Genomic DNA, 27,442 nt, shown 5'->3' on the forward strand with positions numbered 1-27,442 from the left:
GAAGTGGGCAAAGAAGGGGATAAAGAAGACAGATGAACAAGAAGATGCAAGAGAAGAATTAGAGCTGCGTGGTGAGAAGACACAAAAGGTTAGCAGAGAAGGTAGGGAGACATTCAGAGAAAACGTGAGCAAGTGAAAGACCATGAGAATAGTAAATGAGGGTGAGTGATAACGATTTTTTTGTTTCTGAATGTAAAAAGACCCTGAAACAAAAGGACAGAAAACAAAATGCATTTCCTGAAACCAAATGGGCCAGATATGAAGAAAACAAATCTAATAATTACAGAGAATAGCAATGATAATGGCATTACTGAAATTGAACACATTAACAGTCCAAAACTTGTCGGTCCACATTAACTCTCACTCTCACTTTCATTTTAGTTTACTCTCTCTCTTAAGCTCTCTAAATGTTTCTTTATCCCCTCTGTCAAGCAATTCCGCTTCTGTTGACCACTTCCACATCTTCTTCATTTTCTGTCTTCTCTATTCTATCTTCCATCCTTGATCTGCTATCTTGTTTCTTCGTCCGCTGAAATAACACAGCAGCAACTTCAGCCAAAATGGCAACGCTGTGGTGATGTCCTCCCCGATCCTCCAATCAGGGAAGAGTGGACGGCAGAGAAGGTAGAGAAACACTTAGCGTTAGAGAGAGCTTCACCGAGAATGAGAGTGTGACGAATGGTCCAAAAACGAACTAAAAAATTAGTCTTCGTCGTTTTTGGCCCATTTGGGCATGTCTACTGTCTACACCATTCTACTGGAATAAAATCCATACTGCATGGCTCCAGAGTCTCATGCAGCTTCATCAATAAGGAATACATATTCATGTACTTTAAAAGTACCGTAACCCCTATATGAATGGAGGTTTTCCCATCTTAGTGCCTGAAGTTTTTTTTTTTGCCATAGTTACTATATGTTCACTCACAAGTCACATTTTTTTAATATATGGACAAAGGCCTCTCCTTTGATAAAATCATTTACAAAAACAGTTTTGTGGTTTTACATATTTCTTCTACAAGTTAGGTGTCACTGAAGGGAAAACCCTGCTTTATGATCAGCAACATCCCTTGAGAATATTACTCCACGTACTGAGATTTGGTAATTTGGAAAATGCTATCTTAAATATTACATTTTATTTTGTTATTTTTGAACTTTTGGCTTGGGGCAGAGAATACTGTATATTTCTAGTGAAAGAGATACTACTTGTTTGATACCAATTTAAGGTCCATTTTATTGGTATTCACCGTATTTGCTTGATTATAAGATGACGCTGATTATAAGGTGACCCCCCCAAAAAAATTTGGAAAAAAAGATAGCCATGAATAAAAGACTACCCCGTCAGAAAAAAAAGTTCTATTAGTAAATATCAATTCACATGTAAATTATTTTTTTTCACATTTAATAAACTATGATTGAGATGCATTTTTGTTTTTATTTACATTTATTTGCCAACCTGCCCCAATTATGCTTTATACCCCCTATACGCACCCCTTGACTTACCGATGCATCCCTAGACTTGTCCCCCAGGTGCTGTAGTTTAATGCCGTAGGTTTGATGAAGGGTTGATGCTAGTTAATGATATGAAGTTCTAGTAGATGAATAATAGAGATCAGGTATTGGTGTATCTTAGTTGAGTGCCTGGGTGGGTTCTGTTGTAAAATGGGAGGTATTTTTATTTTCTTGATTAAAGACGTAGAAGAAAACTCTCCTACATTGTGACTGTGAATGTCCTCTTGTTTTGTTCTAAATCATTTTTCACAGTTGCAACGCTATATAAAAAGGATAACAATTGCATCTCAGTTGGGCCGCACATTATACGATGGACATGGAGAATTTGCATACTATTACACAATTACAAACTGGGTGTTGTTAGAAAATAAGTCTGCATTTAGAAACATTGTGGGTAACTTCACTGAGTGGGCTCCAGATGGTCAGCAGCTAATCATTGACTCGCATTCCGTAATATGGAGGAACAAAGACAACCAGGTAAGGGGGATTATAAACATTATATAAAGAGGTTAAAAGAAAACAACTTTGACAGGGTAATGGTTGTAACTGTAGAGGCATTTTCCTTCTATACTGACATCATGCTTCCCGTTAACTCTTTTCTATCCAGATCCAACATACAACAACTTCCTTTATAATGAAATACCTTCCTTTGTTCTGCTCATTTTGCAGCCGATTTCTGGACTGTTTGCCTTTGCCATCTCATCTATATAAATAATTAGAAGCAGTCACACTCCACTTACCAATGATGTCCACTTTTTTGGGGGAAATTTCTCTATAATATATATATAACGAGTGTACAGCACGTCTTCTATAAGACCATGATCTATGTTTTTACCCTTTCGCACCTACGAATCCATTTTATTAACTCCTTAGATCCCTACTACATGCCTACATGCCCTGAAAATAAGTGGCGTCTCCAGCTTTCATATTTAGGGGGGCACATGGGGGGACAGAGACCAAAGTAGGGGGGATGTTATAACATGCTACATATATATATATATATATATATATATATATATAATATACAGGGCTGGCCTTAGGGGTGTGCGACCTGTGCGGCCGCACAGGGCGCCATGGCAACAGGGGCGCCTGCCTGGGACTTAAATTAAAACATCATTTTTTCTTAAACTTTATTTAACATCCTCCATGTTAAATAAAGTTGTTTTTTTACTTTATTTAACATGGAGGATGTTAAATAAAGTTAAAACAAACAAAAAAACCCGATGTTTTAATGACCAGAGAGGCAGAGGTGGTAGATAGTGATAAAGGGGGAGAGGAGATAGATAGTGACAAGATTTTTTTCCTTTCTTTTTTTGGGATGGGGGCACCAGAGGAGTAGTCTGCACAGGGCGCCAGAACACCTAAGGCCTGCTCTGTGTGTATATATATATATGCTTTAGACATGCATTTTTAACTACACAATATGGATTTATCTGTTTGAAGTAAAGATCGTGATTGAAATATGACTTCAAAATAGCAGCGGAACTGGCAGTTTCTTTAATATTAGCCCCTGCTGCCGTTATATACTAATATTAGACCCCGCTGCCATTATATATTAATATTAGACCCTGCTGCCGACATATACTAATTAGACCCTGCTGCCGTTATATATTAATATTAGACCCTGCTGCCGTTATATATTAATATTAGTCCCTGCAGCCAATATATGTATATATATATATATATAAGTATTAGACCCTGTTGCCAACATATTTTATAGTGAAAAAATTGGACCCTACCCAAGCATTTCCTTGGGCCCCGCTCCATGCTCCCTAGCATGCAATCACTCTCTCCGCTACCACACCAAAAAAAAAAATATATATATATATATTTGCCAAACTAACTGCAGATCAGGGGAAGACTGTGAGTGTCAGTCTTCCCTCCTTCTGACCCCCGTAATCATCCCCAGAGTCCCTTTTACTTACTCCCTGTAGTTCAGGTATAGATCAACATATGGAAACAGCACGTGCAACTGAATAAGACATAAAAACCCTGTATTTGCAGGTATACAATATCATTACATAAGTTATGGTGGGTAAAAGGTGATGGAAACCCTTCCATTTAAATTTAAGGGGTAGTCCAAGTATTATTAAACACTCATCTAGGGACTTGTAGGCTATTATTTTTTTTGAATTGAAAGGCAATGAATTATTTTGATCTTGTTGAATGATTTTCTAATTATCTAATCATCCAATTATGTTCTACTCCTATTGTATTGTTCAAAACAAGGAAACTACATGTTTATCTTTAATATTTTTAGTAGATATATCTAGTATTCTGTGATTGTGCTTCTTCAATGAATTATGCATTTATAAGAGTGGCTCAAACATACGCTATTTGTAATGGTCAAAGTCATTTCAACTATCTTCTTCTTGTAATCCTTTCCTGTTTGTAGATTCCGAGGTCTCAGTGTTCAGAGAACTGTTTGCCTGGATATCGAAAAGTCCTGAGACCTGGAACACAAACCTGCTGCTACGACTGTGTCCGGTGCTCAGAGGGAGAGATATCCAATAGATCTGGTATGAAAGATTACATAAAAACATACAAATGGTATACCCGTAGTAGGTGTGTATGAATGAAGGCCTGCTCCTGGTCGGGTAGAGGGTGGAGTTGGGCCGGGGGGTATTGAGAGCCACAAGGAGGGGCAGGTGTAGCTATAAAAGAGCAAATAATAGACAACACAGGCATGACTGGAGCTTTAACATCACCAACCTCACCCAAGGGGCAAAAAAATAAACTACCTGGCAGCCGACAACCAGCTGCGATACCCAGCACCTCAGATGTATAATCAGAAAGATTTACATTAGCCCCAAACTCCATGCTCCTGTATCCAGCTGGTTCTGAAAAAAAGAGATTCCTTTAGGTATTAAAGCATTAGCATCCAATATTTGTTTACGGTTTAATATATGATTAGCAAATTTGTTCAAGATATCGACTCATGGTGAGGCTTTTTTGGTCCTGCGCTTTTTACATTGCCTTCCCATGTCAGATGGTGGTAGATAAGTGGAAAAGATTTCTGGCATATGTGGTAGAGGTTAATACAGTGGGGGAATTTAAACATGCATAGGATAGACAGATGGCTCCGGAATATAAGACAAGACCAAGGAAAATTGTGCAAAAACTGGCGCTGCTCCGTCCACGGATGTCCTGCAGGAGATGTTCCGCTCCCTCCCTACTAAGGTGGATTTCAGTAACCTGATCGAGTAGGTTAAGCGCACCTTGCATGAAGAGGTGGCAGATATAGCTGGAGTGGAACGGCGTACTTCCCACCTTAAAGACTCGCATACTCGTATCACACAACAGGAAATACATTTTCCAATACATTTTGAACATTGGGTCAATCAGGATTCAATAGGTGCTATCGTTTAACAGTTTTAAGTGACACATTTTTACTGGATCTGCACGTTCAGTAAATTGAAGGAAGCAGCCGAATGCGTTGAAGATATCTAACATTCAGACGTTTATCCTTTCAGAGAAGACATTCCTGCTCTCATGATTTCATCCACTAGGAGGATATTGCTTGCGATTACAGTGCAGGTGTAGGAGATGCAGCGGACAACCTCCCAACTAACGGGTCTGGCGACGGAGTTGCGGCGATCAGTGGAAGACATCGAGAATAGAGGTAGGTGTAATAACGTGTGGGTGAGGGGCCTGAGGGAATCAGACGGCCCTCAGGATCTGCTGCCGCCATTACAGCGGCACTTCAACACTGTCTTGGGCCGTGACCTGGATTCCCCTATACGCCTAGACAGGGTACACGCTACAGCCACGCGGCAGGCCAACAGATCCACCCACAGAGAGTAATATGTTGCTTTCAGGACTTTATTATGAAGGAAGAAATAATGAACACGGCGTGGAATTCCCGCTAATTTACGTTTGAAGGCCAAACCTTGGCACTGTACCAAGATCTTTCCGCTGTCACATTACGCAATCGGCAGATGTTGAGGCAACTCACGTCATTGCTTCAGGATAGAGGCATCCGATATTGCTGGGGATTCCCTTTCCAACTATCCTTTACCCAATGATGGCTCCACTTGTACCATGAAGAAGCATAGTGATAGGTTAATATGGTTGTCGTCGTAAACTTTGTTCTGTTTCAGGATGGTTCTGGTTCTTACCTATAAAGTGTGAGTCATGGCTGTGAAGTACTGTGGAGATTGTACTTCTCATTTATTATTCTTCTACCTTGCTGCCACTTAAAGTGGTGCTTCCGTTTACCCCAAGCAGATCGTTCTACCATTGACTGAGGGTTTGGCTACATTGCCATCGCTCTACCGAACACTGCTGTTACGTGCTTATTGCACTTCTACACGTTGTTGTGTTTAGTCTCCCTGTGTCCTCCTTGATCTCCCCCTCCATAGCCTCAGGCTGTTCCACCGTTAGTTTTCAGCTTACATGCTCCTCCAGGTAAGCATGTATGAGAGATGCTCGGGTAGCGCCCTCCGAATCACAGGGGAGATTGTAGAGTGAGCGGTAGTAATGACAAAAGGAGTCAGCTATGTCAGCAGGAAAGCAAGAAACCAGACCCTTAGTCATTTTAATGCTATTAATGTATAGTGTCTGTTGCTTGGCCCACAACGCCCTAGCCAGTAAGCGCCCACTCTTGTTCCCGTGTTCATAATAGAGAGAACGAGTGCGAAGAAACGTCCTGCATGAACTGGCCAATTTTCTCATTCCTAGTACTATATAGACCCCATTAACCCTCTACACGCGCCTTCAGGTTACGGTGAAGACCCTACAGGTTGTCAAGGATTTCTGAATCAATGTGAAACACATTCCGAATTGATGCCGTCTTAATTCCCTTCTGACCGTGCCAAGTTGGGCTATGTCATCTCTCTTCTAATGGACAAAGCAATGGCTTGCCCCCTCTAGTAAAGGAACGCTCCACCTGTTTGTTATTGTGTTAGTGGGGCCATGCACTTTGTCTTTGATCTGCCAAGACAGAGGACAACTGCCTCCACCTTGTTGTTCACTATCAAACAGGGTTCCGTGAACTATGCCATGGATGTAAACCCTGATCTCAAATCCACTCACATGACCATTGTATTTTGTCTGATCCAGTCCACGGGTTCCACAGACACAGATGCATTTTTGGATTCTGGCCTGTCAGGACTCTTGATTCTGCTCCTAAGTGGGTCTACCTATTCAACCAAGGAAGACTCCGCCTAGTGGAGTGATGGCAGACCACTTCAGCCAGCAGAGGATACCCACACCACAAAGCCTTTTGCTCTAACAGTCGGCCTTTTCATTAAAAATAGGTGAAATGTAATGTAATGTAATGTTCCTCATCAATTCTTATGGTTTTGGGCTTCCAGTGGTTACAGAGGTAAGGCCCTGTCATAGACTGGAGCACCAGACAGATAAAATCTTGGGGATTGAACTGTGCCTTCCATTGTCACAAACCAGTGAGAGTTACTACCTTAGCACTGTCAATTTCCTCTACTGTCGTTATGCCCAAGCAATACCAACAATACGTGGATGAGGAGGAGTCTGAGAAACTACTGCCTCATATACCTTATGACTGTCCTATAGAATTACTCCTTTGGACCATGCACCCCAAAGGCTGTGTCTACTCTTTATCCATTCCTGAGATGCAGGTGATGGAGGAGAATCTCAAGAGAGTTCATCCGGCTCTACTCATCACCCGCAGGAGCAGAATTCTTCTTCGTTACAAAGAAGGAGGGTGATTTATGCCCCTTAATGGATTATCAGGGACAAGATTACCCACTGAAATGCATATCGCATATCGCTGTTTGTTCTCTTGTGGGAGAATGCCCTTGATCAAGTAACTATTTGGCATGTTGCATGGAGCTTACAACCTCGTCAGGGGATGAGTGGAAAACTTCCTTCAACACCTGGGCGGACCATTACGAATACAAGGTCAAGACTTTCGGTCTCTGCAACTCCCCTGCAGTGTTTCAGGAGTTAATAAATTGTCTTCAGGACTACCCTCAACAGCTCATTGTGGTGCACCTGGATGACATTCTCCTCTACCAATTTACCGACCCACCAAAAGCATGTTTGCAATGTGCTCACCTGTTTTTACCCACGGTCTGTACGCAAACCTGGAATTATGCATCTGCAAGGTAACCAAGGTGGCATTTCTGGCATACATTATATAGTCATTCTAGATTGACTGATGGACTTAAACCTTTACAGCGGTTCCTTGGTTTTGTGAACTATTAAAGGAAGTTTTTTCGCAACTACTCCAAACTCATCACTCCCTTAACAACCCTAACCAGTAAGGGGAGTGATGAAGATGCTGTTATGGCCTTCCAATGTTTGAAAGAAAAGTTTACCATTATTATGACACCAACAAAATGTAGTTCAGGTATAGATCAAGTAAACAACACATGGAAACAGCACGTGCAACTGAATAAAACATACAAATCCTGTATTTGCAGGTAAACATAAATAATGTATGGAAAGATAGCATAGCAGTTCTTGAGGTGAAGGCATTCAAAGGTGGGGTTGGATCCATCTTGCACTGGACCTCTATAGTGATTTGCTTCATGCCAGCAGCACTAGCCATAATCCTTGCTCTTGAGCAGTGGAGACACCTCCTGAAAGGGGCACTAGTTATAACCCTTATACTCATGTATCACAAGAACCTACAATCAGTGGCATCTCCAGCTTTCATATTTAAGGGGGGCACATGGTGGGACAGGGACCAAAGTAGGGGGAGGCAGTTATAAAACGCTACATATACACTATATTATATATATATATATATATATATATATATATATATATATATATATACCGTATTTGCTCGATTATAAGACGACCCTGATTATAAGACGACCCCCCAAAATCTGAATATTAACTTATGAAAAAAAGAAAAAGCCTGAATATAAGACGACCCTGTAGGAAAAAAGTTTTACCAGTAAATGTTAGTTCATGTAAACTATGTGAACAATTGTTTGTTAATAAAAGCTATGATTGAGAAAAATATTTTGTTTTTATTTCCTTTTTTTTTTTCAACCTGCCCCCCCAGTTATGCACATCTGCCCCCAGGCTTGCCACTCTGCCCCAGAAATGCCTTATACCCCATATATGCCACTGTGCCCCATGATATGCCTTTTAACCCTCTAAATGCCACTGTGCCCCATGATACGCCTTTTAACCCTCTATATGCCACTGTGCCCCATGATATGCCTTTTAACCCTATATGCCACTCTGGCACTTAGAGGGTTAAAAGGCATATTATGGGGAAGAGTGGCATATAGGGAGGTGTAAGGCATTTCAGGAGGCAGAGTGGCATTAAAGGGGTTAAAAGGCATTTCACAGAGCACTCTGCCTCCAGAAATGCCTTACACCCCCCATTTAACACTCCCCCTCCCTCCTCCAAACTTACCGGTGCTTCTGAGTTGGGGGGGCGCATAACACAGGAGGATCCAGGTCCCCTGCATCTGAGCCCCGGTGCTTAGTCCGGGCAGCATGTAGAGCTCCATGCGAATCACGTAGAGCTCTACACGCTGCCCGGACTAAGCAACGGGGACTCAGAAGCACCGGTAAGTTGGGGGGGGGGTTAACACAGGAGGATCCAGGTCCCCTGCATCTGGGTCCCCAGTGCTTAGTCCGGGAAGCGTGTAGAGCTCTAAACGCAGCCCGGACTAAGCACCGGGGACTCAGAAGCACTGGTAAGTTGGGGGGGGGGTTTAACACAGGAGGATCCAGGTCCCCTGCATCGCTGCGGGGGATCTGGATCATAGTCTCATAATCAGACCTATTTGAGGTCTGATTATAAGACGACCCTGATTATAAGACGTCTTCGTCCTATAATCGAGCAAATACGGTATATATATATATATATGTATGTATATGCGTTAGACATACATAATATGTACTTTTCGCTTTGAAGGAAAGACCTTGATTGAAATATGATGTTATTTTTCATTCTTTAATATTAGACCCTGCTGCCGATATATATTAATATTAGACCCTGCTGCCAATATATATTAATATTATACTGTGCTGCCAATATATATAATATATATATATATCCATTTGTCCCCTCATTCACTAAACCACACCTCTCTTTTACTTACCCCCTTTGGAGTTAACTCCTGATGTCTCCATTTCGCTGCTGTGGGATGGCACTGCTCCTCTATCTTTTGAACGAGCAGCTCCTACGGCCCGGGGTACTCTGTTGCAACGTTTTGAAATTATACGATATGTTAAATCGCTCCCGTGTAAGCACCATCTATTAGGATCCTAACCCCGTTCAAACAGCTAGTCAGGCGTGATTGTCTCCCCAAGGGTGGTATTTCTATGATTTATTGTCTGCTCCTGGAGAGGGATTCTTCGCTCCTCCCGGCGTACATGGGGAAATGGGAAGCTGAGTTCGGGGAAGCCCTTTCCGAACAGGAGTGGGAGAAGGTCTGTATTTTGACGCATAAATGTTATATTGCTTCAAGGTACCAGGAAACTGCTTATAAACTGTTGACTAGGTTGTACAGGACTCCGGTTGCCATCAGTAGACTCTTGACGGGGAGTAATCCAACCTGCTGAAGATGTAGAGTGGAGAGAGGTACCTACCTGCACATCTGGTGGGAACAGGAGTGGGAGAAGGTCTGTATTTTGACGCATAAATGTTATATTGCTTCAAGGTACCAGGAAACTGCTTATAAACTGTTGACTAGGTTGTACAGGACTCCGGTTGCCATCAGTAGACTCTTGACGGGGAGTAATCCAACCTGCTGAAGATGTAGAGTGGAGAGAGGTACCTACCTGCACATCTGGTGGGACTGCATTCAACTTCAGCCCTACTGGGCCGGGATATTTCTTTGTTTGGAGGAGGTTTTCGGTGAGCCAATCCGGCCTACCCCGAGTTTTGGTCTCCTTCTTTACTCAGGGCAGTCTCTGGGACTAATGAAACGATTGGTTCTCCGTCATCTTCTCAATGCAGCTCGAAGTCTTATACCACTTTACTGGAATCAATCTGAGGTCCTCTCCTTGCGTCAATGGGTTTCCTGCATGGAGGAGATACAGGGTTTGGAAGAACTGGTCCATTTGGCCTCTGACAGGATGGAGGCATATAGTGGGGTGTGGGCTTGCTGGCTGTCCTTCCAATGTTCTCCGGTTCTAGCGTTATTGCTTCAGCAGTGAACATTCGGCTGGCAGTTGGCCACCTTTTTCTCGCCTACACCTTAAGACCCCTTCTACTTACTGCAGCCCTTCTCCCTGTGTGTCTATTGGTTCTGTGAAGAGGTTCAGTCATTGTCAGATGCCGCAGCTTTTTCTTTCCTTGTCATCCTACTCCTTTTATGATTTTGAGCTATTGTCTAACCCAATGTCTCTCCCTATATATTATGTTCTCTTCCAATGTCTCAATGTCATTTGTTTCCCTGATTCAATAAAATGTAATTTTCCTAAAACCATGCAGTACAATCACATTTAAAAAAATATATATTATGTTAAAATTACATATTGAGACATAATGTTACTTTGTGTTGTTTTTCAGACAGTGAGAACTGCATTGTTTGCCCAAGTGATAAATGGTCTAATGAGAAAAGGGATCGGTGTATTCCAAAATCGGTGGAGTTTCTATCATATTTGGATGCAGTTGCTGCTGTTTTATCATTTGCATCAATTCTGTTTTGTCTTGTAACTGTTGTGATATTACTGATCTTCATTGTCTTCAGAGATACCCCAATTGTGAAAGCCAATAACAAGAACCTCAGCTTCCTCCTCTTGGTCTCCATCATGCTGAGCTTTCTCTGTGTGTTTCTGTTCCTCGGTCGTCCTGAGGATGTAACCTGCATGCTGCGCCAAACAGCTTTTGGAGTCCTCTTCTCTTTAGCCGTGTCTTGTATTTTAAGCAAAACAATCATGATCTATATTGTTTTCAGAGCCGCGAAACCCGGCAGCTCCTGGGCAAACTGGGTCAGTGTGAAAGTCTCCAATTCTATAGTACTGCTCTGCTCATCCATTCAAGTTATCATTAATATTTCCTGGTTGGCCATTTCCCCCCCATTCCAGGAGCTGGACATGCACTCTTATCAGGGAAAGATCATCATTCAGTGTAATGAGGGCTCGGTTATTGCCTTCTACAGTGTCCTGGGTTATATGGGGCTTCTGGCAGCTCTTAGTTTTATTATAGCTTTTTTAGCCAGGACATTACCGGACAGTTTTAATGAGGCCAAGTACATCACCTTCAGCATGCTGGTGTTCTGCAGCGTTTGGATTGCGATGATCCCGGCCTATCTGAGCACCAAAGGGAAGAACATGGTGGCCGTAGAGATTTTTGCCATAGTGGCTTCAAGTGCAGGACTTGTAGGATGTATATTTATTCCAAAATGCTATGTAATTCTTTTTAGACAGGAATTGAATACAAAAACATATTTACTTGGAAGCAGAATTAATGGTCTAACCAAATAGTTATGAGAAACATATTCTGAAATTGAAGTTTTATTAATCTAAAATCATCAATGGTCAATGTTATACTCTTAAATTAGTTTTCTGGACATCACAAAGTATTTTTCACACAATACATTAATGTCCTGGACTTTTAGGAAGTATAAAGCACTGCTAAACCAGCAGCACACAAATCAAAACACACACAACAAGACCCAAATAAACCTCTACAGACAGTGTAGATATAATGCTTATGCCCATATTATGAGTATAAATGAGTTAATTGCTGGATTCTGAACAACTGAAAGATTCACTGATTGGAATTGAGATGATCGGCCCTCCAGATCTCATGTATCCATCCCTTCAGGTAACATGTACAATAAAACATTAAATGAACCGGTCATGAATCCCTAAATAGTTTTGTGTTTCCTTCTGTACACAAATTGCATATTGGTTACAAATTATTTAAAGGACAATCTAATAAAATATATTTCAGATCATGTTCATATTTGTGCTAATTTGGGAAATTAAATTAAAGCCTCTTCTCCCAGCAAAGGTATAGATAAACTCCCTAAATTACAGGCATAGATCACAGGTCGCACACCCCAAAGCCAGCCCTGGCGTCCACACTGCCCACGTAGAACCTGACCAGCACCCAAATTATACACAAATAGGACGTGCCATCTTTGTCCCCAAACAGCCCAGCATGAGTCAACATTGTCCCCAAACAGCCGAGCATACACCATCTTTGTGCCATAAACACGCTACCTGTGCCATCTTTGTCCCATAAACACCCTGCCTGTACCATCTTGGTCCCCAATGCTTAAACAACCTGCTTATACTATTTTTCTGTCCCCTGGACAGCGATGAGGAGGATATAAGATGTGGAGGAGAGTGTTGTGCAGACCTCACAGCTGCAGACTGCTGAGCCCATGAGTCTGTGCTTGGGCTCCTGCTCCTGTACCCTGACCGGGTCTCCTCAGAAGGGCTCAAGCGGGTCAGAGGACGCAGCCCGCGCTGCATGGTGCGGCGACAGGTCATCCTCGGGAGCGCTAATCGTGGCTGATGCCTGCAGGTGTGCCAACTGAGCCTGCAGATGTCTGCCACCTCCTCCTTCACTTCAGCTCTCAGGGCTGCTAGTATGCTCTCAACACCCATGTCCTGGCAGTAATGTGTGCTGCTCTGGGAGAAGAATCTGCTCCTAAGCCGATATCGGGAAAATGGCTGACAGGGAGGAGGGGGCACAGACCTATATACACTCATACACTCCCCCACACTCACACATGGGCCCTGTCTGCTAAGACCCTATTATTGCTTACATTGCAAACTTAAGTCTGTGTGCTGTAGGTGATGGCTGTTTGATGTTTTGCCCAAAGATATTTGTGGAAACAGCTTCACAAAGTAAACAAAGTCTAGTGCTAGAGGCTCTTGCGCAGCCTTCTGATATAATGCAGGGAGAGTCCAGGAAGTGGGTTATTATTACTTCCTGTTTTGACTGACAGCAGGATCCTGATGCAATATGCACTGGGGGGATTATAGCACGTGACAGACATTTTATAAAGAGATGTCCTGACTATGCTAATGGTGGATGTCAGAGCTGGATAATATAAATTATATATATATATATATATATATATATATATATATATATATATATATATATATATATATATATATATTACATTAAAACAAATGGTGCATTTCTGTGCTAAATTATCATATTATAAAATAGAATATAATCATATCCATTCAGAAGACCTCCATGAATTATATTTCCTAAAAAGACATATACAGAAAAATCAATGATTAATTAAAAAGTGCTGAATAACATTTAGATCTAAGAAAACTGTATAAATATTATTAAAGGGCACAAAACTGCAGATGAGTGAAACTTCCTTCTAAAACTAACTAATACTCTAAAGACATTAAAGTCTGCGTTTGTATATTTCTGTCCATGCAGATAATTACTGACGCTCTGCGGTTTTCTTATAATTTAAAACCAACATAGAATTGCGATCCCAAAACACAAAGTCCTGCATCTATATTGAGACTCCATTGCAATGAATGAGACCGCACTGTATAAAAAGAGCCGAGATGTTCAGGTTCATTACAATGATATCAGATGCAGCAGATGCCACTGACCCACACGGTGCTCGATTCCACCGAACCCGGCAGACACTCTCTGGCCCTCGGCAGATTACTGGGCTGCATGATGCTGATCTCTAAGGCTCTGCCATTGAAATGTCTCTTTTGTTTGTTGCTCCTGTGTGTGACGCCCTGCAGATCTGAGATCCAGAGCCCAGCACCGGCCTGTCATTTAAACATCTTCAGGCTATTTGAAGACTTTGAGTATTTTAAAGATGGGGACATTATAATTGGAGGAGTTGTCACGGTGAATAATCGAATGGGTGGTTTTCTTTTTGGACAGGATCAAATTTTCCCCATAAATGTCTGTACCGAGTAAGTTCCCTCAACAAACCATAAAGGAAGGAAATAATATCTGCAGAACAATTTTGGTTCTTAAAGTTTAAACTGAGTTTTCTCAGAGATTTAACTCTCTTAACTTTATACACACTGTAATGACTGTAATGTCTGTTATTTTGAGGTCAATTTATGTATATTTATCACTCTTTATTAGGCTGTTTTTTTTTAATTAACTTTATATAATGTAAGATGTTTTTTTCCAATATTATACATTTTATACAATTGACTTAATTGGGGTGTTAAATATTTTTTTGCATTGATGAAAGATCATTCCTTCTAGCCACATCGATTTAAAAATATATTATCAAGATATTGAAGAAAATAAGTATCTGTAATACAGATTGTGAGGCTTAAATCACTTTTCCGAATATTTAAGAGATTTGTGGGGGTAAAGGAAAATAGAGAAGACAATATATGTGCTTATATTTCACTTATATTTCACTTATATAAAATGTGTATAGAAATAAAATAAAGCAGGTTTACACTAAGGAGCTGAAACCCCATTTTGAGACCATGATAAAGGCTTGATAAATGCTACAAGAGTTAAACGAAATGTTGACTACAGCTTTTTTTGTATATTTTATAAAAAGAATGGGGAGTGGAAGCTCTTTTGCGCAAGCCAATTTCGTCATTTTTTCTACATATTGCATTTATTCCAAAGCACATAAAACATTAAGACTGGCAATATGCAGAAATGGCTAAAACATATAAGGATGCACAAAAGAAAAAGAAGTTGAGATGCTGAGGAGGGAAAAGACAGAAAAAGAAGGACTATACTATGTGGTTCTTAGATTTCAAAGGATTTTTCTGTTTAAAAAAGATGTATAAGATGAATTCTCTACTGAATGTTTGAAAAAATAAACCTAAAATGTTCATCTGTAAAGAGGGGCCACATGCTGTACTGGGTGGGAATAGACTCATCAATGACCACTACTGTCCACTGTATTCAGACATATGCAACCATCTTAAACAGGGCTAAGAATGGGCTGAAGACAGATATCATCATCACCAAGTATGAGGTGGATACGGATCCTGTTTAGAAGACACTGCTAGTACTCTCCACCGCCCCATGACCTGTTTTGCCATTTGTTTAAATCTAGAACCTTTGCTAGTTGATGGTAACATGGTATTCCTACAAAAAAGTCTTAAGTGTTTTTATCTGGCAGACCTCTGACTATGTTCTTCTGCTTTAATCTAATTCTTCTACTTTCACAGCCCAAGCCTCATGGATTACATCAATTTACTGGTCTTTCAATTCGCCATTGAAACATTGAACAACAACCCAAACATTTTACCAAATATCACCCTGGGTTTTCATATATATGACTCCTGTCAAGATAAAATTAAAGCTTTAAAGAGCATTCTTCAGATTTTGTCTGGCCGCGGCATGACCGTCCCTAATTACTCTTGTGCGAATTCTAACAACGTGGCTGGATTTATTGGTGATCACCATTCTACTACTACCATTCCCATAGCACAGTTACTAGGGGTGTATGGATACGCACAGGTGAGTAACCTGAATGGTCTTCCATGTATTGTCTGACATTAGCATTCAGTTTCATGGTGAGATCACAACCATGTCTGACTCCAAGCTGTTATAAGAAACCTTTACCGCAGAATGTTTACACTTTTCTCTTCCATTTTGTAGATCAGTTATGGAGCGACAGACTATGTGCTGAGTGATAGACGTGTTTATCCGCATTTCTTTCGCTCTGTTCAAAATTATCTTGTCTATCATAAAATTATAATGAAGATTCTAAAACATTTCGGATGGACCTGGGTGGGAATTCTCACGGTTGATGATGACACCGGAGAGACAGAGAGTCAGGCTCTGAGAGCGTATCTGACCAGTTATGGAATTTGTATTTCCTTCACTGTAAAAATTAGTTTATCACAAGAACTATCTGAAAATATGAAAATGATGTCAGAAACTGTTTTAATGTCATCGGCTCAAATTATTATACTCTGCGGCTCATTCAGCAACAGAATTATTTATATTTTTATTCTGTATCTCAAACATAAAGATATAACATTAATCCTTCCTCCTGCCTGGGCTTCCAATGAATATCTCTCAGATTACTTTGTAGAACCCCTGAGTGGCAGTCTGGCCATAGAACCGCATCCTCTAGCGCTGCCGGATACCGGAAGTTTCTTTGATAATATCCATCCTTCAAACCGTCCAGCAGACAAGCTTCTTGAAGATATATGGATAAGGCACTTTGGATGTTTATCAGAAAATTCTTATAAGAATATGATTTTTGAAGAAATCTATAAAATCTCTCTGTATAACTGCAGTGGGAAACATACATTACATGTTAAAAGTCATCTGACGGCTGGTGTTTCTCCCCGGGTGTTTATTTCAGTGAGTGCTTTAGTTAAAGCTTTGAACGAAATGCACTTAGTTAACGAGAAAGCAAAAGGAAATACAATTCAAAACATCTATAAACACCAGGTATGTATGTATGCTGACGGACATACAGGAAGAAGTTCAAAGCGACTTATTTATGAATATATTTCCTAGCAGCCTTTATACCTAATTGTAAATACAGTCGTGTAAAAAAGAAAGTAAACCCTCATTGAATTTTATTGTTTTACATATCAGGACATAATAACAATTGGACTTCTGCATTCAGATTTGTACGAATTGCAAATTTACAGAATTTTGGTAAATTCAGTAATTCTTACGAAGCCCCGAAAACAAGGAAAATTAAGCAAAAAGCTGATAATTTTCTCACACTTATTCTCATTCACTCTCTTTCTCACACTCTCTGAATATTTCCCTACTTTCTCTGCTGACCACTTCCACTTCCTCATCTTCTCCATTCTGTCTTCAATCTTAAATTCTTAATCTGGTATTTTCTTTTTTCGTCCGCATCTCCACAGACATAACCCAGCAACTCCAAACAGGGACGTGGACGCCCAGAAATGAATGGGCCAAAAATGAATCAGAAAAAAATAAGTCTGTATTATTTTTGGCCCATTTGCACTTGTCTAAAAACAATCATCTGTTCTTTAGCAGGTCTACAAATATGTCCTCAGATGAACAACAACACATGATATTACATGGTGTCATGATTTATTCAACAAAAATAAAGCCAAAATGTAGAAGACTTGTGAAAAACTAACTACACCCTTGCTGGTTCTATACAAATTAAGATGTTAGGTAGCAGGCAGTTGCTGCTAATCTCAGACTCTACTGGCCTCATTTAGCAAGATAAATGTTAAGGTTCATGACATTACAATAAGAAAAAGACTGAACAAATATGGTTTGTTTGGAAGGGTTGCAAGACAAAGCCTCCTCTCTCTAAAAAGAACATGACAGCATGGCTTAGGTTTGCAGAGTTGCATGTGAACAAACCAGAGGTCACAGGAGAATAACCACTCGTTCCAAGCAAGGTATGCAGAATCTCTGAACGCACAAAACGTTGAACTTTGAAGCAGATGGCCTACAGCAGCAGAAGACCACACCGGGTGCCGCTCCTGTCAGCTAAGAACAGGAAACTGAGGCTACAATTCACACAGGCTCACCAAAAGTTGACTGGTCTCATGAGTCTCGATTCCAGCTGTGACATTCAGATGGCGGGTCAGAATTTGGCGTAAACAATATGAAAGCATGGATCCATCCTGCCTTGTACCAATTGTTCAGGCTGGTGGTGGTGCTTGAAAAAGACCTCATTGTGAGGTTGAAACGTTGTTTTTTTGTCTCAATAAATCTGCCTGACGCTGGAACTCTTGAGTACCTGGAGCCTTTATTTACCTATTCTTTTTCCTGGTGATTTTGTACTTCAGTCTGTTCTCTACATGTACCAGTTTAGCTTGTCTGACTACCCGACACTTGCGTCAGGATTCCACCCTGTTAGCCTGGACTCTGTATTTATTTATAGGAGTCTTATACATTTCAGCCTCTAGAGGTCACCCTTCATTCCATCATTAGTCCACATGCTAAGGACCCGACCAGCTGCATATGCTTACCTGGGTGCAACCCTCCACATACCGTATTTGCTCGATTATAAGACGACCCTGATTATAAGACGACCCCCAAATCTTAATATTAATTTAGGAAAAAAAGAAAAAGCCTGAATATAAGACGACCCTTTAGGAAAAAAGTTTTACCAGTAAATGTTAATTCATTTAAACAATTTTTTTAATAAAAGCTATGCTTGAGAAAAATATTTTGGTTTTATTTCCTTCTATTTTCCAACCTGCCCCCCAGTTATGCACATCTGCCCCAGAAGTGCCTTATACCCACTATATGCCACTGTGCCCCATGATATGCCTTTTAACCCTCTAAATGCCACTGTGCCCCATGATATGCCTTTTAACCCTATATGCCACTGTGCCCCATGATATGCCTTTTAACCCTATATGCCACTCTGGCACTTAGAGGGTTAAAAGGCATATTATGGGGAAGAGTGGCATATAGGGAGGTGTAAGGCATTTCAGGAGGCAGAGTGGCATTAAAGGGGTTAAAAGGCATTTCACAGAGCACTCTGCCTCCAGAAATGCCTTACACCCCCCATTTAACACTCCCTCTCCCTCCTCCAAACTTACCGGTGCTTCTGAGTTGGGGGGGCGCATAACACAGGAGGGTCCAGGTCCCCTGCATCTGAGCCCCAGGTGCTTAGTCCGGGCAGCATGTAGAGCTCCACGCGAATCGCGTAGAGCTCTACACGCTGCCCGGACTAAGCACTGGGGACTCAGAAGCACCGGTAAGTTGGAGGGGGGGGGCATAACACAGGAGGATGCAGGTCCCCTGCATCCTCCTGTGTTATGCCCCCCCTCCAACTTACCTGTGCATCTGAGTCCCCAGTGCTTAGTCCGGGCAGCGTGTAGAGTTCTACGCGATTGTATCGTGTCGAGCTCTACGCGATTATATCGCATAGAGCTCTACAGACCGGACTAAGCACCGGGGACTCAGAAGCACCGGTAAGTTGGGGGGGTTAACACAGGAGGATCCAGGTCCTCTGCATCGCTGCGGGGGATCTGGATCTTAGTCTCATAATCAGACCATTGTTACTGAATCTTCCTTTATTTTGTTGAAAATTATTTTTAATAGGTGCAACGCTATATAAAAAGGATAAAAATTGCATCACAGTTGGACCGAACATTATACGATGAACATGGAGAATTTGCATACCATTACTTAATTATAAATTGGGTGTTTTTATCAAATAAGTCTGCATTTAAAAACATTGTGGGTAACTTCACTGAGTGGGCTCCAGAGGGTCAGCAGCTCATCGTTGACTCGCATTCAGTAAAATGGAGGAACAAGGACAACCAGGTAAGGCAAGGGAATTTCATTTTTCGTTTTGTACCCTGTGGGACCGAGGCTGTTTTGACACTTTTGTGGTGCTTGTGTTCAGCTGTAATTTTCTCCTCACCCATTTAGTGAACCCACATAAATTATATATTTTTTTTCAGGACAAGATGGGCTTTCTTCAGATACCATTATTTTGATCATATCATCTTATTTACTATAAAATAAAATAAAAAAACATGGTGAAAAATTGAAAAAAAACACATTTTATGACTTTTATTTGAAAAATCTTTTACTCACCTAAAAAAGCAAGTAAAAAAACTAGCTAAATAGATTCTACTACTTGTCCTGAGTTTAGAGATACCCAATGTTTTTATGTTTTTTTGCTGTTTTTTGTAAGTTATAGGGCAATAAGTACAAGCAGCGTTTTATGATTTCCAAATCTTTTTTAACAAATCTGGTCAGTCTGCCTCCATCTCCTCTTTGGAATATCTTTGAAGCCGGTTAACTCAATTTAACCCATTCAAACCATATATTTTTGAAAACTAGACACCCCAGGGTATTCCAAATGATGTTATTTTAACCCTTTCCATGCACCAATTATAGAACTACACTTTGTCAAACTTTGTAATAGTAATTTTTTTTATTTTTTTTTCCACACAAATTGTATTTTAGTTATAGATATACAGGTTCTGGTATATGTCACTATCAAACAACACCCCAATGTGTGTTCAGGAACATCTCCTGAGTGCAGTGATACCCGACATGCATGGATTTGTCGGGTTGTTTCAGATTTAAAATGCCACATTTGGGAAGTGCGCTTTTTTTCTCCGTTTTGGTCAGTCTGTACCTATGCCCTATCTTTGAGCTAGGCCACTCCAATTTACCCCATCAGCCATTTTTTTTTATATTAGACACCCCTTGGGTATTTGAAGTGCTTTTATTTTAACTCTTTGTTGAGCTTTTTGAGAAATTTTAGCACTTGCTCAAAATAATAAACTTAATTTTTTTATTTTATTTTTTTAATACTTTTTTTATATTTTTTTACACATTTTGCTGGTACTGGATGGTTCATCTAGTGACATCAATGCATAATTATTTTTAAATGTTAGCACATTTTTTTTCATTTTTTTTTTTTTTTTTTTGAATATTTTACTAATCACATAGTGATTAGAAAGCTGGGCTCCATTGACTTGCATGGTTGAATGCAGTACCTGTATTCAACCAGCAAGTGGAGCCAGAGTTCTCTAGAGGGTCTGGAGACCATCTAGCTAACTCTTTCATCTTTATTGTTTATTTTCCCGGGCCGCCGCCATCTTGCTGATGGCGAAGAACACCGGCAGCTGCGGCTGTGACCGCTCTCCGGAGCGGTCACAGCCCATCCAGAGGTAAGTGTTTGGTGTCGCTGGATGCCTCCTGATCGAGGCATTCCAGCGACACCATTTAAGTTTAGGAGGCGATCGTTGATCGCCTCCTAAACGCTTTTAAAACGGGCGTCCGCCCGGGGGCTGTTGACGCCCCGGGGAGGGGCCAGACATGGCCCCCGATGCTGATCTCGGCCTTGCTGAATGCCTCGACATCGAGGCATTACAGCAAGGCCGTATAAGCGAAGAAAGTGATCCTTGATCACTTTTTAAGCTTATTTAATTTTTTGACGGTTCAGGACCGTCAAAGGTCATTTAGTGACCTTCTTGTCATGACGGTCCTGAACCGGCAAAGGTCGCGAAGGGGTTAAGGACAGAGCTGTGTTTTTTTTTTGTATGATTCATGACAATAACCGTCTTAACATTTCTTCTGTTGTCTCTCTACCTCTCTGCATTTTTCACCTCCAGGCCTGTTATTTATGACACCCCACATAACTCCCGTTCAACCCTTCTCTAATACCATAACTTGTTTAAAGTTGTACCCTCTATCATGTTGATCAGTATTGTTTCAGACCGGATGAAGCGAGGATAAATCTCGAAACCTTGTCTTTTAAATATTATGTTAGTCCAATAAAAAAGATATCACTGTGTACTGTGCAATACTCTGTTTTTTTTTTACATTGTGTCTACTAGGCTAATAAGGCTTAACCCATTTACATTATATATATATATATATATATATATATATATATTTTTTTTTTTTACATTGTATCTACTAGGCTAATAGATCCAAAATAAAGAAGCTGAGGCTCAGCACTTCAAATGATAAGGTGAGTTTATTTCACACAGGCAACGTTTCGACGCACAGGTCTTTCTCATTTGAACTGCTGAGCCTCAGCTTCTTTATTTTGGATTTATCGAGGGACTTGGTGGTACCCTGTCTCGTGCACCATTTCACTGCTGAGTGCTGCATTCCAACCTCTCTTTTTGTGTATACTAGGCTAATAGGGCTTAACCCATTTACATTATATATATATATATATATATATATATATATATATATATATATATATGAGCAATGAAAAAAACACTTTTCTGGCTTATTTGAAAAATGATTTACTTATTTACAAAAGCTGATGAGAAAAAACATAAATAGATTCTTATATGTGTCCAATATTTTTATGTTAAGTAGCATATCGCTATTTCAAATATATTGTTTTTGGTCATTCTGCCCACATGTCCTATTTGGGACATCTTTGAAGTCTTTCCATGCACTATTTCTACTACCAGCCATGACCAAAGTTTGTAGTATTTTTTTCCACACACATAGTACTTCAGGTATACATTTACAGCTCCTGGAATATAGCACTTCAAAGCAACACCCCAGGATGTGTTCAGCAACGTCTCCTGAGTACAGTGATACCATCCACAAATAGGATTGTCATGTTATTTGGGGCTTAAAGTCCACTTTTGGGAGCTGTGCTTTTCAGTTGTTCAACTTGCAATTTTTACATCTGGCCACCCTGCTCCCATGTGTTATTTGGGACATTTATGAGATTTTTTGTCAAATTGTGTATTTTTTCAACGCAGAGGAAGTTTATGCTATTCTGGCAAATGATTCAGATGGCCTATCTTTTGCCATGCTTACAGAGTAGGTATCTGACTGTTGGGGCCCTATTTGGCGGGGACAAGAATAGGAACCTAAATACAAGACAATAGCGGTGAGGATAAGGAAAGACCAGCTGAGATGTAATGGGCAGTCCAAAAGAATATGCAAGCAGAAAACAAATAAAGCAAAATCTGTATAAACAATCCAGGAGTCTGCAGGCAGACGGAAAGCAATAAGCAAAGTCTGCATAAACATTCCAGTGGTCAGCAGGCAGGCAGAAGGCAGTAATGCAAAAATCTGTTTAAACAATCCAGGGGTCAGCAGGCGGAAGCAAGGAGGGATTCTGGGTCATCAGGAGAGCTCCAGAATAAGAGCATGAAAAAGGAGTGGGCTTTTATGGAGCCCTTGGGCATCTCCTCATGCAAGACAACTGTGGCTCCACCCCCATCAGTGGCACCAAAGGAGGGTTCCACCCCTCCGTTGACATCACTGCCCCTACCCTGTCATGCTCCTCACAGGGACGCTGGATAGACAAAGTAGAGGACAGAGGCGACACACAAAAACACCACCAAGGGGAGCGGCACCCCTCTACTCACCTGAGCCCCTTCCATTGTGGTAAGTGTGATGGAGCGGGCCACAGATGCCGGGACTGCTCGTGACATTGACATTGAAAGTGTCACACAAGGGGACACTGATCAGAATCCATGTCACAAAAGGAGGCACACTGAATCTGGGCTTGTAGTGGAGGATTCCTGGGTTTCCCCAAACCTAATGACCCCTGAAATCCCCCCTTTTTTAACCAGACTCCTAACATCACAACCACTATTGATGCCGGTGACCCAATGAACTTCATACATTCTTGTCTTTGTTTTACAATTTAATTTTGACACCAATGTTACTGGCACCAAGCAGATGCAAATGGAAAGGGTTTCCCTCAGCAACAAGTACATCCCAAGCAAAAGTGCGGTAATACAAGTGCTTTGCTTAATCAAGAACCTCCCAAGGTACATAGATAAAAAAACAAAGTTTATGGGCTGTCAACCATACATAATGAAAATGTGGTGCCAATGAACGTCAGGGGAGAAAGACTGGTGCTAGTGAAAGGGAAACAATTTGGGGGTATTTAGAAATGACACATAACCTACACAAAAATCATAAACAACTGTCAACATCTTTTGCTGCCCCGTGCCCACTTTCACACCCTCATTCTCCCTCATGCTCTCTATATGTTTCCTTACCTTCTATGCCGACAACTTTCACTTCTACATCTTCAGTCTCCTATCTTTGTCTGCATCTCTGCGGCCATAACCCGGCTGGAACTTCCACCAAAATAGTGGCGCTTGCAGTGATGTCCTCTTCCCGATCCTCCAATCAAGTTAGAATTACCAGAAATGTATGGAAATTCTTAAAGTATTATTGACAAATATGAAAGGTATAGGTTTACAGGACTTCAAAGTCATCGAAACTATCTTCTTTTTGTTCTCTTTTCCTGTTTGTAGATTCCGAAGTCTCAGTGTTCAGAGAACTGTTTACATGGATTTCGAAAAGTTCTGAGACCTGGAACACAAACCTGCTGCTACGACTGTGTGCGGTGCTCGGAGGGAGAGATATCCAACAGATCTGGTATAAAAGATTACATAAAACATACAAATAATATACTTATAGTAGGTGCGTAGGAATGAATGCCTGCTCCTGGTCGGGTAGAGGGTGGGGTTGGGCCGGGGGGTATTGCGAGCCACAAGGAGAGGCAGGTGTAACTATAAAAGAGCAAATAATGGACAAGATGGACATGGGTTGACTGGAGCTGAACATCACCTCCCCCACCCAAGGGGCAAAAAAAAACTACCTGTCAGCCGAAAATCAGCTGTGATACCCAGCATCTCAGAGGTATAATGATAAACACTTTATTACACGACACCCAAACTCCAGGCTTCTGCACACAGCTGGTTCACTTTTGCAAAGGCAAAAAACATAAGAAAAAAACAAGTAGCGTCAAATAGGCCCCTTAGGTGTTAAAGGGTTAGAATCCTATGTTTGTTAACAGTTACTTGCTCAGGATATATGGTCATAGTGAGTTTTTTTTTGCTTCTTTTTTTGGTCCGTAAGCTCCTCTGTACTTTTTACATTTCCTTCCCATGCGAGAGGGTGGTGAATAAGTGGAACAGACTTCTCAGAGAAGTGGTAGAGGATCATTTTTTATTATCTTTAGTGAAATTCTATGTAAGACAGAGAAGTCATCACATCAGTCGGAGGGACCTATATGCCCATCTTTACAAAAGAGCTCCAGTCAACCATAAGCGCTGGAGAAGTCTTCATATTGTCCAAGAGAACGTTTGAGACAAAGAAGGTCAATTTTGAATTAAAACCAGTGATATTCAAAGCACGGTCATGTTACATCTTTTGAGGTTAAACAAAGAATGTATGTGATAATTAAACAAAGAATAATTATACTTATGATTTATATATAGTATTTCTGGTTTATCATGAAATACAATCAAGCTGTTTATGTTTAAATTACTTATTGAGACATAATATTACTTTGTGTTTTGTGTTATATTTCAGACAGTGAGAACTGCATTGTTTGCCCAAGTGATAAATGGTCTAATGAGAAAAGGGATCGATGTATTCCAAAATCGGTGGAGTTTCTATCATATTTGGATGCAGTTGCTGCGGTTTTATCCTTTGTATCAATTCTGTTTTGTCTTGTAACTGTTGTAATATTACTGATCTTCATTGTCTTCAGAGATACCCCAATTGTGAAAGCCAATAACAAGAACCTCAGCTTCCTCCTCTTGGTCTCCATCATGCTGAGCTTTCTCTGTGTGTTTCTGTTCCTCGGCCGTCCTGAGGATGTAACCTGCATGCTGCGCCAAACAGCTTTTGGAGTCCTCTTCTCATTAGCCGTGTCTTGTATTTTAAGCAAAACAATCATGATCTATATTGTTTTCAGAGCCGCAAAACCCGGCAGCTCCTGGGCAAACTGGGTCAGTGTGAAAGTCTCCAATTCTATAGTACTGCTCTGCTCATCCATTCAAGTTATCATTAATATTTCCTGGTTGGCCATTTCCCCCCCATTCCAGGAGCTGGACATGCACTCTTCTCAGGGAAAGATCATCATTCAGTGTAATGAGGGCTCGGTTATTGCCTTCTACTGTGTCCTGGGTTATATGGGGCTTCTGGCAGCTGTTAGTTTTATTATAGCTTTTTTAGCCAGGACATTACCGGACAGTTTTAATGAGGCCAAGTACATCACCTTTAGCATGCTGGTGTTCTGCAGCGTTTGGATTGCGATGATCCCGGCCTATCTGAGCACCAAAGGGAAGAACATGGTGGCCGTAGAGATTTTTGCCATAGTGGCTTCAAATGCAGTACTTGTAGGATGTATATTTATTCCAAAATGCTATATAATTCTTTTTCGACAGCAATTAAATACAAAAACATATTTACTTGGAAGCAAAGTTAAAGATTTAACCAAATAGTTACAAAAAAATATTCTGAATTATATGTTTCATTATCTTATAACTGTCAATGGTCAATTTCAGAAACTTGAATTGGTTTCCTAGACATCAAAACACATTATTGCACACAATACCCCAATGTCCTGGACTTCTAGGAAGCATATCTTTAAATCCAATCTTACTTATAAAAAGCAACTATGTTGACCCTTCTATCTTTTATTAGTTACAGTGAAAATGAGGCGTCCACATGGTGAGAATTAGACTTGGGTGCAAGCTGACTAGCATTATGTTATGTTATGTTTATATATTTGTTGCCAACTTTATTAGGGTGAGAAGCGCAGACAGTATTTTGTTTTTTTGTAGCAGCCAGGGGATTAGCCCCTCCAGCATAGTGAGGAGCCAGAAGGCTAGGAAGGCTAGACAGGTGAAGTTATTCGGCAGAAAACTCCACACTTTTAGGATCTCTTTCTACTCTGCCAACTGTTTTGCCCACTACGCTGTCACACTCCATCTGCTCTAGAGTTGTTCGTAGATCAGTTAATTTATTTTTTCCAAATTCTGACACTTTCTTTTCCAGATTTTCAATTCCTAACCATTGAAAGCATGAAATATCCAGTACTTCAAAAATTGGACTTGCATTTTCTCTTTATCCTTTTGAATTTTCTCCTGAGGAAGCCGACGAACCATCGGCGAAACGCGGTGAGAAATACGAGAAATACACAAGAGAAAGTATACCGGAACACCTGCTGAGCCAGGACATTCCATCTATATACGTTTTTGCACACTTTTAGCTGTGCCACGTCTAATTATAAGTGTATCCAGACTTATTTGAGACCATTCCTGTGGAAGATACTGCACCATTTCCGGTTCATTTGTTTTTACAGATTTTAGAAGCTATGAAATAGAACATTCTACTGAATCCTTTGATGAGCCTGTTCTATCCAGCCCGCTTGTGAGTGGATTAGACACCATATCAAATTATTTTTCAGTGTTTACATATTGCACTATTATTTTTTATTTTTTCCCCTTTGTTTTATATAGCACCATCAAATTCTGTAGCGCTGTACAATGGGTAGACAGGACATAACAAGTAGTATGTAACATAAATTGACTAATAGAGACAACCGGTGAGGAGGGCCCTGCTCAAACGAGCTCCATGGCATCACCAACAGGCAGCCAGCCACATATAGGTGTCAAGCTGGGCTACCTGTGCCAATCCCTGTAGAGTAACATTGATGCAGCAGGCAGCTGTCTGATTGATCGCACTTCCCTATAACATAACATTGACTGGGCAGTTGCTTCATTTGGGCACCATTGAAATATTACAATCTCATTGATTGCGTTACCGTTACTTCCCAAGGTTGATGTTAAACTCAAGGCTGCTCCTTGTTGACTTAGTAGG

The 27,442-nt window shown here is 40.8% G+C and overlaps 2 protein-coding genes across 2 annotated transcripts in view; both read left to right on the forward strand.

The window, feature by feature from the left end:
• The window catches only part of LOC128467882 (vomeronasal type-2 receptor 26-like), a 12,014-nt gene extending 122 nt beyond the window's left edge, over positions 1–11,892 (forward strand). Inside the window, exons 1-4 of the mRNA XM_053449626.1 lie at positions 1–71; positions 1,874–1,986; positions 3,905–4,028; positions 10,976–11,892. The exon at positions 1–71 is cut by the window's left edge and continues 122 nt beyond it. Of these exons, the coding sequence (XP_053305601.1) occupies positions 1–71; positions 1,874–1,986; positions 3,905–4,028; positions 10,976–11,892 (1,225 nt within the window). The remainder of the gene's footprint in view (positions 72–1,873; positions 1,987–3,904; positions 4,029–10,975) is intronic.
• An 11,314-nt stretch (positions 11,893–23,206) lies between these two features.
• Positions 23,207–26,061, forward strand: LOC128467891 (vomeronasal type-2 receptor 26-like). The gene is made up of 3 exons (XM_053449637.1): positions 23,207–23,338; positions 24,082–24,205; positions 25,145–26,061. The coding sequence occupies exons 1-3, from the start codon at positions 23,207–23,209 to the stop codon at positions 26,059–26,061; spliced, it is 1,173 nt and encodes a 390-aa protein (XP_053305612.1).
• The last annotated feature ends 1,381 nt before the right edge of the window (positions 26,062–27,442 follow it).

This window comes from Spea bombifrons, chromosome 1 (genome assembly GCF_027358695.1).
Source record: "Spea bombifrons isolate aSpeBom1 chromosome 1, aSpeBom1.2.pri, whole genome shotgun sequence".
Taxonomy (NCBI): Eukaryota; Metazoa; Chordata; class Amphibia; order Anura; family Pelobatidae; genus Spea; species Spea bombifrons.

Excerpts from the sequence above, each read along its gene's own strand:
- LOC128467891 (XM_053449637.1), top strand. The coding sequence starts at position 23,207 with ATGGAGCGGGCCACAGATGCCGGGACTGCTCGTGACATTGACATTGAA. Across the intron at positions 23,339-24,081 it reads TTGTAGTGGAGGATTCCTGG|ATTCCGAAGTCTCAGTGTTC; the intron begins GTTTCCCCAAAC and ends TCCTGTTTGTAG. Across the intron at positions 24,206-25,144 it reads AGAGATATCCAACAGATCTG|ACAGTGAGAACTGCATTGTT; the intron begins GTATAAAAGATT and ends GTTATATTTCAG.